The 13,184-nt window shown below is 34.7% G+C and overlaps 1 protein-coding gene across 1 annotated transcript in view; it reads right to left on the bottom strand.

Annotated features, from left to right (window-relative positions):
* LOC134532208 (uncharacterized) overlaps positions 1-13,184 on the bottom strand; it is an 806,722-nt gene that overhangs the window by 613,623 nt on the left and 179,915 nt on the right. Inside the window, exon 4 of the mRNA XM_063368628.1 lies at positions 184-459. Coding sequence (XP_063224698.1) covers positions 184-459 — 276 coding nt within the window. The remainder of the gene's footprint in view (positions 1-183; positions 460-13,184) is intronic.

The raw sequence follows: 13,184 nt of genomic DNA, 5'->3' as shown, positions 1-13,184 counted from the left end.
ATGATTGGATATCAATAATTTTTGTCACGGTACATAATAATTTGTTGCAGGGTGGTACTATAAAATCTTAAAAAAAAAGGTCTATAACTGAAAAATACAATTCGTTATTATTTATTTATTTTGAATTGATGGTCGTAATAACCTGCTCGGCTCGACGCCGAGTGGAGGGAGCGGGGCACTCACCCGAGCAGGCCTGCGGCGGCAGCGGGAAGATGAGCGTGGTGGAGCTCTTGCGCCGCGCCACAGCGCACCCCAGGCTCTGCGGCTTGAAGCTGCGCAGCTGCTGCATGAAGTCGGAGCATTCCATGAGAGCCACGTCCGCGAAGTGGAGGTCACACAGGATCTGGTTCTTGAAGCGCCGCGCCCGCTTCTGATTGGGCCCGGTCAGGTTCAGGCCGCACGAGTTGCAGCGCAGGCATTCCTCGTGGTAGTGGTTGTTGTCGTACAGCGGCGACGGCTCTGCGACAAGACACACCCGCTCGCCCACACCCTCTCGAACAGCACACACAGTTTCACTGTCAACAACATCTGGCTCTGCGACAAGACACACCCGCTCGTCCACACCCTCTCGAACAGCACACACAGTTTCACTGTCAACAACATCTGGCTCTGCGACAAGACACACCCGCTCGTCCACACCCTCTCGAACAGCACACACAGTTTCACTGCCAACAACATCTGGCTCTGCGACAAGACACACCCGCTCGCCCACACCCTCTCGAACAGCACACACAGTTTCACTGTCAACAACATCTGGCTCTGCGACAAGACACACCCGCTCGCCCACACCCTCTCGAACAGCACACACAGTTTCACTGTCAACAACATCTGGCTCTGCGACAAGACACACCCGCTCGCCCACACCCTCTCGAACAGCACACACAGTTTCACTGTCAACAACATCTGGCTCTGCGACAAGACACACCCGCTCGCCCACACCCTCTCGAACAGCGCACACAGTTTCACTGCCAACAACATCTGGCTCTGCGACAAGACACACCCGCTCGCCCACACCCTCTCGAACCGCACACACAGTTTCACTGTCAACAACATCTGGCTTTGCGACAAGACACACCCGCTCGTCCACACGCTCTCGAACAGCACACACAGTTCCACTGTCAACAACATCTGGCTCTGCGACAAGACACACCCGCTCGCCCACACCCTCTCGAACAGCACACACAGTTTCACTGCCACCAACATCTTCGACCAGGAACTATATCGTAGCTCCCACAAACATGGGGTATTGTTACGAGGGCCAGCCAACCTGCTGGGTTACTAAGGAGTGGGCATGACACAAATAACGCCTTTCCCTCCCCCCTCCTCATACTCCTACACGGACCTCCCACTGGCAGTCCGGGCGCCTTGCTGTGTCTGGAGGTTATTGCTAGTTCTGAGAGCGGCCTCGCGTGAAGTTGCGCAAGTAGGACGCAATCTTTCTCGCAGCTTTGATCGTAGATGGTGCGGTACTTCGGACGGCTACCAGATATTCCAAAGGGTAACGCAGGCAGGTACATAAGGCGGGACCTATCTGTGGCAGGAGAGTGACAGGCGGCACTACCGCCGAATCCTCGGAGTGATAGAAAGAGTGAAGTGAAGAAGGCGATGAGCGACGGGCTACGAGTGTAAAGGTTGGTGAATCGGGGACCTTGTCACAGCGCGGAAGTGTGAGTAGCACAAAGGAGTGTGTTGGGAACCGAGGTGCGCGGTAAAGACGAGGAGTAGAGAGAGCCACTATCGAGCCGAGCTACAGTGGCGAGTGTGAATAGAGGACTTAATAAGGTGTTGTTGATTGGTAGGCAGTCATTCGAATTGTAGTAATTTAGGAAATTCTGTACACTTTATTTGACAAATTAAACTCCAATGATTATTTGGGCTCTCCTATTCGAATCTGTTTTCCCACTTGTTACAGTATTTTACAATTTTGGAGTTAATGTGTACATTTTCCTACAACATCGAATACTATTATACACTACAAGGGGCTCTGTGACTGGACAGAATGTTGGTTAAGGGAGAGCAGCGCTCAATGTTGTTCCCATGGAAACAGCTACGAGAGAACAGAGAAGATTTATCCTGTAAGTGTGTCGCGGGACGATAAGAAGTAGTGCAATGTGTGCCGCTATCTTCGCAACGCCCGCCAGTAGCGCCGTGTGTCACCGGAAACTACGCTGGGCTCTGTTCCAAACGAGTATTTTCGTATTTTATTTTTATTGTTGTCTTTATCTTTATTTCTGTCATTTTTAAAAAGATATAATTAAATATGTTAACACTGAAGTAAATTTCCTTAACCTAACCGCTCATTTAGAGCATGTTTTGATTTCGAAACAACTTATCCATTGCCTTTATTAACCATAGGAGTGCCAATAATGTTATTTTCTTGTAGCATGTGAACTTATAAATAATAATCAAGCCGTGGTACGTATTTTCCGTCAAGACACGATGCAAAGAACTGTAGATTTTGACAATTCCAATACATAAAAGTTAAAACTTTTGCCAGTGAATTTGATGTTCGCTGTGTGATGGTGATGTGCAAAAAAAATAATTAAAATCTAGAAAAGTGCTTAAGTTTAAAGCACAAATCTGTGATTAATTTTCCATAATCACCGGAAATACAGTTTGTAGAATATTTACTGAAATATGCTTAAAATTTCTTTGGCTTATTACTGGAATACAAGTGTGCAATGAGATCAATCGTGCCTGATATTTTACCATCTTGGCATACAAGCAAAACCACTAGCCAAGATAGGTTGTCTGGTTTTTGAAAACAAATCCTGAGCTTTTAATTAAGCCCCGGAATGATGTGTGTTAAAGACCCGCATTTTTAAATAACAATATTTGAGCACAGTATTAGGCACATACAAGTTTCAAATGTACGAAATCTACAATTTGAATGAGACTTTTTTTTACAAGTACTGAAATTTATATTAGTTGAAAAGAGGTAACAATCAGGTCTGAGCCATATAATCTGAACACGAGGCACGATAGTTACTGTGAACTGGCAGCAAACGCATTGGGAAATTGAGTTCATTTATTTTTTATAAAATAAATTACTAAAAATTACTATAGATATATATTTCTTTTTTTTATGGTTAACATTTTTAACTTTATTTAATATTCTTTAAATTCATCAAAAACTTAAACAATTGCTTTCATTTATTTATATATGCAACTAGGTAGGCATTTGAATTTTTTCAAACATAATTTTTATATGTTAATAATATTTAGATATATTTATGCATAGTCACATGATATAGATTTATATAATCGTGTAAATGCCACACCCACAGAGCTTGAGTTTACGAGCCTTCTGTTGATTTTCGAAGTGTGGTCAAAGGTATTATTGCTGAGCCAAATATCCTAATTATTATTATATTGATCTAAGTTGAGACATAGTGAGGATTTCGTTTGGTTCCTAGAATTCTTGTTAACAAATCTTTTTTAATATTTTAATCTGGTGGCAATCGAACCAAAAAAATTCATTGCCCTGTCAATTTCTCTGTCTTAGTGCAGCAGGGAAATTATACCTTGTGCAATTTACTACCTTCCTGACACCCAACGAAGCCCTTATCCACCTGCAAACACTCTAGTAGTTATTGAATACAAACAAGCATGATAGTCATGCCTCCATCTGGGGTGGTCAACTTTATTATAACTGCAGCATGTATTTTGTTAAAGACAACAATGCTCGAAGACATTAAGGAAATGACTGTGTAAAAAGCCCACTAAGAAAGGTGCTAACTTGTAACTGTGGCAGGTCGTTTGTGTTAAGAGAGAGAGAGATTTAAAATGTATGGCAGGACTTGTAAAGCTATGATCACTTACAAGATAGAGGACAACGATCGAGCTATTTGCTAAGGAATAGTATGCTATATGATGGATATCTTTTTCCTTCCTTTAAACGTCAATATATCTATAGCTGTTTTGATCACGATGTAGAATTTAACTTAAGTATGTTAATGGTTTAAGGAAGACAAAACAATACAAGTAGCATATCCACGGAAAGTAATAATACATTAAAGCCGATTTCTAGTAGAAACCAAAACTTTGGGGGAAAAAATATGGACACTAAAAAAGGGTGCTTGAAGGCGGTGAAGAAGCTTCAGCATCGAATATGTCGAAATCTAACCATAATAAAGATGAAGATGACAGTGTGTTTGTTGATGACGATGCTGATAGCGGCAAGTATGAAAATTATAATGACTTTGATGGTCATCATTAAAGAAAAGATTATACGGATTTACAGAATATTGACAGTAAAGGTCTAAATAAAATGGTAGCAGCAGAAGAGACATTACATATCGTGGGACGATACAAATGAATTCGCGGACAGGCTGAGACATTGTATTGCTTCTCAATGTATATGAAAATATTCTCGCACAGATGAGACAACATCCATAATAATTAAAGTCGTGAGAAACTAAGCATGTAATTCATAAAATATTAGTATTGTGGTCGAATAAATTTTTTATATATTTTCTGATATAAATAAAATAAAGTTTTTTTCGTAACTTAATTGAAAATATTGTCTGCTGATAATGGTATCCATTTGATTATATGTATATATGTATATGGTTGATGGATAAGTGATTTATGTGTGTTTTTATTATGAGTGTTTGAATGGAAAATCTATATGTCCATGAACGTCGTTTTATATGCTAATGATGATAATGTTCGTCGATGATGATTGTGCATCGTATTTTCCGTCAATTATGACGCATTTTTTTTCCAATTGTGAATAGATAAAATGGAATGTCTGGTAACTGTCCATTGATTTTGATTAATCAGTGTTGAAATAACCGTCGTTGATGATGAATTTGCTTCTTATCTTGCGTCGATGATGGTAAATATATATTTTCGGGTTGAGTACGACAACTACGGGAATGTTTTGAATAATCATTATAGGTATCTCTAGTTTTGGCTCTTTTAGTAGGATTTTTTATATGCTTATTATACAGCTTATAATATTCCTTAAGCTCGTGGGGTTATTCCCATACTGTTGGCCTGACATTTAGGAGACTTTCCTCCATTATTTTTGATATTGGACATGATTTGTGTAAAATGACTGTCAAGTTAAAAAAGGCCCCTTATTCCAGGCGATCTTCAAATGGGGTGAATAGAAACTGCCTGGTCAAGGAATAATTTCAATACAAATTCTGTAGTGAAATTCACTCTAAATTATGTTAGTAAATAAATTACAAAACAAAACCATATAACTAGAAATATCACACGTAAACTTTCTTTGGGTACATTGTTTCTTTTCACTCCGTTTTACCGTATATGTTTGTAGATGGCACTGTAGTTGTATTAACGTATACCGTCTCCGTGATAGGCGTAATGGCATATAGACATATTTATTTAGTTGGGCAGCTGATTCGATCAGAGTCTTTGTATGTAGTGAATATAATTAATTTGCTCATCGACTGCTTCGTACAGAGTCGTTGTATTTAGTGATTATAATTGATATGCTCATCGAATGCATCGCACAGAGTACTTATACGTAGAGAGTATAAATATTATGTTCATCAACTGCTTTGTACATAGTATTTAATGAAGTGAGTATAATTTACATGCTCATCGAAACGGACATGGGGAAGTTTGCTAAAAAAAATTTCTATCTCGTATGGCTTCAGATTCTTTTAAATTTAGAATAAATATACATAATTTGAAGTCGAACTTTAGATACCAGTTTCGATCAATTCAATCAAAAAATAAATGGGTAGGCTACATTTAATAAAAAAATATATATATACTATAATTTTTTATTCTGAATTTTCGAGTGATTGATAGGAAGACTTTTAACGTGGCTACCAAGATGGAAGACGAAATGCTTGGGGTTGACACTAGTGAATTATAGCAATTAAAAAATTAAATAATACTGCGATCGACACACATTTACACTAGACAACGACACGATAATCCAAAATGGCGGTCAACGTGGCTACAGTGATGGCAGACTGGTATGAGTAATATAGGTACCTATATCAGGAAGCGATCCAAGTACTACAATATCCGTATATATATTATATGTATAATGACATTTTAAATTTGTAGAGATTTCTTATATTCATTTTCCCCTTATTAAATAACTAGCTGCAGTACCCGGCGTTTCCCGGGCTGAACACAGGGTGAAGGGGACCTTGCTCGAAATCAGATGTAGTTAGTAATTGTCTTCTTAATTTGAATGTCAAGTGTGAAAAATAATTTATATCACTTTCAGATCCCGACAGACGTTGTTCTGCCGGTATAAAGTTATGTACCAGTATATATCTTAAAATTGGTGGTCTGTATATAATCAAAACTCTATAAAGCACTATAGAAAAAAGTTGAAAAAAAGAGATTACTAATATAGAAAAGATTTCATTATCTCGCTAATGCTCGGCATGAATTGCAATGCCTCATTCAGTTTTGTTTGGTAATATATTGAAGTAGCTACACATATACAATTCATCTATCTGAAGTGGTCGGTGCGCTGTGATTGAACTTCGCGCCACGCGGCGGGCTTTGGCACTCCTTCCCATCCTCCTTCCCCCCCCCCCCCCCCCCCCGTGAGACTAGTACTGTGCTTGACTTCCCCTCTTGAGGTGTCCGCGCATGCGCGTGGCGCCCTCTTTCTTACTTAAAACTGCGAGTATTGCCTTGAAGGCTCTTCTTGTTCGTTAGCTCTCATGTAGATTGGTCGTGATAACCAGTCGGTGCTGGTTTCGCACTGAATTAAGCATGTAGGTCAGATAGTTGATTGTAGAGAGAGTGTGACAGCGGGGAGACTGCACGTAAGTGTTTGTAAGGTGGTGACCCTTACAGTCATGTAACTCGTAATAGCTAAAATCTAAATTGTTTATTCGGCCGTCACCTTCTAAATTCCATTTGGCATTTTTACCCTATTGGTTTTTTTTTGATTAATTGCTCTCTTTGCTACGTGTAGTTTGTCTGACGTTTCTTCCCTTCATGTCTTCACCCTTCATTAGGACTTGTCTTTCGCTTTTACGTAATGTATGTAATGTGTTAATTTGTTACATTTGGTGGGTTTTCTTTTGATGCCATGCTTTAAAGTTAGTTTCATACTGCCTAGTGTAGGTTAGGCCGCGGTCGCCTGCATGTCCATTTACGGGTTTTGTATTGTCTAATGAGGCATTAGACTGTGCTAACGACATTCTTGGTCGCTGTGTGTTAACGTTAATTTAACTATAAATTATTCTTTATTATCCAATATTATGCAATACTATCTGTCTAAAGTAAATACTAAAGTATTTGTAATATAAAAATACGTTCACGTATTTTGCCGTGACATTTGTGTTAATGCTTTTCTTGCTAATTAATCAGTATTAATTTATATGTGAAAGAATGGTGTAATTGTATGAGGATTTACATGAGGCTTTTGCCCAGGATTAAACGAAATGAGTTAATTTAAATACTTGCTAATTCAACCTTTGCATCTATCCTTGGCTATAATAAATTGGAATACCCTTTTGAACACTGTTTACTCAGCTCATATTATTTTATTAATTTTTAAGGATTGTGTTACACGCGGTTGAAGGTTCTCGTGAAAGTACTTCACCTGCTGACACTTTCCTATGAAGCTTATGGAAGCCTTCATATCCATCGATCTCAATATACATTTATTTCTATCTACATCTATAAAATCTCTCTATCTCTATTTATCTCTTTATATCTTCATATATACAAATATACCTCCCACTATCTATATCACTTCTATATATAAATCTCTATATAGATAGATACATATATATATCTTTATCTAACCCATTTAATTATCTATTCCTCGCTCTATTTCACAATATCTCTCTGTCTATATCTCACTATATAAATTGTATATCACTCTATCTCTTTCTCTCATTTATATTTAAGTGAATAATGTCATGCGTGAGCACTTATACAACAAAAACCGACGAAGTGCCGATGTATAATATGAAATAAACACATGTTTTGAAACGATTCGTGCTCAAACTATTGCAAAATAGTTTTACCGTCTCAGAAACCTTCACGGGCATACGCATAAAAACTCACCAAAATTTCATCGCAATCGGATAAATGGTATAGGAACACGGCACAAACAAACGGAAATAAAAGACATGACAAACGCATTTAACGATGGGGCGTTTAAAATTCAAGGCAACTCTATCTATTGATGAAGTTAAGTACCAAACTGTTATTAGCGCCTTTATTTTGCTAGCCGCTGCGAGCTCCACCAAGGGGGCTGGTCTCACCAAGTAGAAAACTATGAATTTGCCAGACCTTACTATGTGTATGATCGTGTGTCACACGTAGGTAATGACACTCACTCACTATTTGTATGTCTACGACCTATGATTTTTTCTGTTATAAAATCAAATTATCACTTTTTTACTCCCTTAGGGATGGAATTTCATATTATTATGTGGTCTATGTGTTAATCCAGGTTATGAGCTCGCTGTAGCCCAAATTTCATCCAGGTCCGTTCAGCCGTTTTGGCGTGATTGAGTAACAAACATCCATACAAACTTTCACATTTATAATATTAGTGGGATTGCTCTTTGTTTTCGTCAAGACTTGAACAGAGGACACCATACTAGAAGACGTAAGCGCTTCTCTATTAAAAATGTTTTTTTTTTTTTTTTTTAAAATATATATTATTTCTCTATGTATTAAATTATATCGGTTTAGTTAGATTTTTATTAATTTTAATATTTGAATGTAGCGACCAAGATATTGTCGGTGACCAGCATATATTGAACCACTTTATGGAAAACAAATAATTTTTAAGGAAAAGTAGGGCTGTTTAAGTAATTTAGAATAGTTTGGTGTAAAATTTTAAATAAAAACAGAAATTTTCCTTCTAAAAAAAGGATAATGAAGTAATTTTGGGTAAATTTTCAAGACATTTTACGATAAAAGTTACCAAAGTGGCGGTAGTGACGTCACATACCCAAGTTGGTGGACCTCTAGTTTTGGCACAACCTACTTTCTCCGGAACATGAGAACTATGTATACACAATGAAAGTTTTAAAACACAAGTAAAAAAATAATTTTTAAATCTTTGATACCAGGAAACATGAAAAAAAATTATATGATTGCCAATTTTATCAAAATGTTGTTACTTGTCTGCTCAGGCCAAGCATTATTTCAACATAATGAACATTAGGTGGCCTATTGTGTTATTCTTTAAACATTACAAACCATTATGCGGAGATATATTCTCACAACTTTGTGTTATTTTTTAATTATTATTTTTTTCTTTCTTGTTGTAGCTCGTACAGTATTTCCAGGTTATATTATTGATATTTAATAGTTTTGGAGTATCCTTTCTCAATGAATACTAAATGAACATAATTTTTTTATTGAAATTGACTGGAATCAAACGATTTTTGTTGTTTGATTTCACTTTTATTACTTCACTTAAAAACAATTGACTGGGAGCGGGGTCAAACAATAGGGAACATTCTGTTTAGAAGGTTTTGTTGAATCCTAGCATATGGTAAACAAGAAGTTTTATCATTTTGATAGAGACTTCAAATAGTTCTTCATCATATTATGGTCTGTGCAAGAATTACAAAGAAAGAGGATGAACATTAATTTTGCGAAGGACCGTTAAAGAACCGTCGTTAATGGTAGAACAAACTTTTGAGTGAATTATTCTTCAAATAATGAGTTAGTCAAAGGTATAGACTCCAACAACGTAATCCACGGGATAATCATGTCAAGAGCCAAATTGTCAAACTAAGATTGAACTACGGTAAGAGATTCTGGAAAATTATGGAAACAATTAATCCTAGTGTTGTGAATTTTTCGAGGGTTTCTTCAAGAGGACTCTCGGTGTCTGCGGCGAGACACGGCTTCGAATAATCTTCAGCTGTGTGAGCAGAGCACACCTCGATCAACATGTGCTGCTACTGCCATATACATGGCCAACCGACAACCAGAGATTGCTTCATCCACAAGTCAGGGTTGTGGTTATTTCCGACAGTTGGAATCTCCACAAAATTAAAATTGTATTGGGGCAAAATAAGGTATGGTGGTACGTAAAACTTGTCAGTTTGTTACAAGGTAAATGTTTTCTTAAAGGCTAGAATATTTGGTTACTAGCATTGTTTTTCGAAAAGTTAGTCGGTTTAACTTAACTATTGCTGCTTCAATTTATCTCTTTACCTGAATTACTAAAATATGTTTGCGATCATAATTTAACGTTAACTCATTTACTGTTTCGCACTATTACAGAGGTGATCCCAGAGTATTAACATTGTGTTGCCTATATACTGTACTAACTAGTTGTGCAAAGTAAATGTAATATTTGTACAATATCAGACATATTTGATTAAGATATTTTTTTAGTTAACTTGAAAATATGAAGCCATCTGTTGTAATTATTTAATCGAAATTCGAATGCTTGTTTCGTCAGTGACACTGATATCAAGTGTATCTGATCAACAGATTGTTTAATTTGTCGTTGAGTTTTTTGTAACTAAGTTTTATTCGAATGAACTGGGAACAGAATATGCTGATATCTATTTGTCATTGTTATAGAGAATATATAATCAAACTACGCTTTTCTATTGGTTTAAATCGTCTCTTTGAGTAGAAGTCCGAAAGTAGTTTGATTTGAGTTTGGTGTTTACATATCAAGTATTCTACGATGCCCATGCTTAACCAATATTGCAGTTTGCTCTTTAGTGATGACAGTACCCGATCTTTTAGACGACTGATGACACTCATTCTTGAGATTTTGATTTAAATTAATTTTAGATAGTGGAATAAGTGTGAGGAGCTTTTCAAATAATATATAAGTATTTTAAGTTTATATGAAGTGACACTATTCAACTTGACGTGTGAAAGCGTTTATTTTGTTATAAAGAAAGCAAGTTCTACGACGAGTGGCATAAACAATAACGTTCTTACTTTAAAATTATTAAAAGAAGAGTAAATAAATCGGTACTAATGTTATATTTGTTAATTGTGAAGTCAAAATATTCAAAACAAGATTAGCTACACAGTAAGTTGTACTCAAACCGCTTGTAACCATTTTATTATAAGGCATATTGATGCTTTTAAATGGGACATACCCAGAAATATTAGACTTAATTTTATGAAACTTAGAAGCAAAATAAACCATGTTCGCTTTAAAGTATGTTTTGCAAGTAAATGGAAAGTGCCGTATGGATTTCCTCTTAGCGGCAAAACTTGTAAGCTGGTTGCTACCGCCTCATATTTCTTTCTCAAGAGTTGGACACTTTGTGCAAGAGGTTCACTTCTCATCCTTGCCTTGAAGTGTGAAGGGGGGGGGGGGGGAGAAGACAGAGATATCAATGATCCACATAGCACTGCTCACGTGTTATATTTAAGTCCTACAACCTGCCTTGCTAAATGAACGTGTCCTATTAAAAATAATTGTTCTTAAAAAATTAAAAGCAATAATTTTAATCTCAAAAATATACTTTAACATGTATAATGTTTAATTTTTTTAAATATATTCTTAATGACGTCCTGGTTATTAAAAGTAGTTCAAACCCTGATTATATATATAATTTAAATCAATAAATGTATATTCACGTTGGAATAATCTCATCAAGAACGTAGATATTATTATTTTTATTTTATTGCGGCAAGAGATTTTTGTAATAAATAATTGTTAACTGTAATTTCAAAAGTGGGGTAAAATGAAGTACCTTTACTTAAATTTTTAAATTGCTATCAATTTGTAAATTGTTCGTATATTTAAAAACAAGTTATTAGTAACTTCAAAATTTATTGTACTGATCCAGTATAATCAAAAATGTTAATGAAATTTACTTAATTTTTTACTAAGCAGTTTTTTTTGTTTTAATGATGGTTTTAAAGAGGGAGTGTTTTTAAAATAAAACAATTTTTAACCTTTTCTCTAATACACTGAAAACATTATTTGAAAAAAATAGTAAAACGAATAGAGAAAATTATATTTTAAAATAAATATTTATATAATGTATCATGTTTTCTTTGAAACTTTATTGATTGCATATATTATTATATCAATAAAATTTTTAACAAAATATTAAGAAAATATATAAAAGAAATATTAGCTATAATATCTGGACGCAATTTATATAGCAGTAATGATAATTAAATTTTAAAAGAAAATTTACATTTGAAAATACTTAAGCAAAAATTAAAATAATTGAAATTGGTTAAACATTCAAAAAATGGTTGACAATTTTAAAATAACATATATGTTGTTTTCAGATTATATTTTGTACAATATTTTTAAAATTACGATTATAAATTTTAAAATAATATGTTTAAATAAACCAAGGAAATACTTCTCTATAAAAATAATGTAAATCAATTAAAAAAGTAAAGTAAAGTAGTTCTAAATTCATAAAAATTATGATATATAAAGTTGATAAATATTATTTCTTAGAATGATATAACTAAAACTTATTTTCATGGTGAATACTTGTATTAAGTTCAATTTTAAGATATAAAATATCATCAAATATCGGATTAAGCAAAATGCAAGAAATTGTTTGTTGCTGATCATCAAAGTAACTTTTACCTTTTGTTTTATCAGATAATTTGGTTTATATAATTTCTGTATGACGTTAAGTGCAAGTGGTAGTTAAAAATTATACCTCCTTACACCAGTTCCTTAACTTAATATTTAATATAAGTATCAAGTATTCTTAAAGGAGCATTATATGTGTATATATATGCAAGTAAAATAGTAAATACTGTAAATAAATGTTTTTGTTTATTTTATTTATTTACATAAAAAAATTATTTCATGTTCGTATGCATATATATATCATATGGTTATTTCTGTAAATATTACAGTAATTGTGATATGTGCCCCGAAACTTCATTCACTTAATAAAAGTTAATAGTATTTATTACTTATTTATAAATTTGGTTAATTCATAAGCTTTAATATTATATTTTAATAAATACAGTTTATTATTATCATATATACCAAAAATATTCAATATTTTCTTCGTTAACAGTTTTTTTAAGGATTAATCGTAAATGAGGTATTTCATATCATGGGTATAAGGAGCCAAGCAAATGGATATGTTTATTGTCAAAAAAATCACAATTTTTTTTTATTGCGAGAAAGTTAAAAATGTTGTACTACATATTAACAAAACATTTTTGTTTAAATGTAACTCAATATTCAATGGCCACATTGTTTAAAACCTTTATAAACTATAATCTTTTTATTA

The sequence above is a fragment of the Bacillus rossius genome, chromosome 5, assembly GCF_032445375.1.
Source record: "Bacillus rossius redtenbacheri isolate Brsri chromosome 5, Brsri_v3, whole genome shotgun sequence".
NCBI lineage: Eukaryota > Metazoa > Arthropoda > Insecta > Phasmatodea > Bacillidae > Bacillus > Bacillus rossius.
The sequence above is the reverse complement of the archived record's forward strand: the minus strand, read 5'-3'. Positions and strand labels throughout refer to the sequence as shown.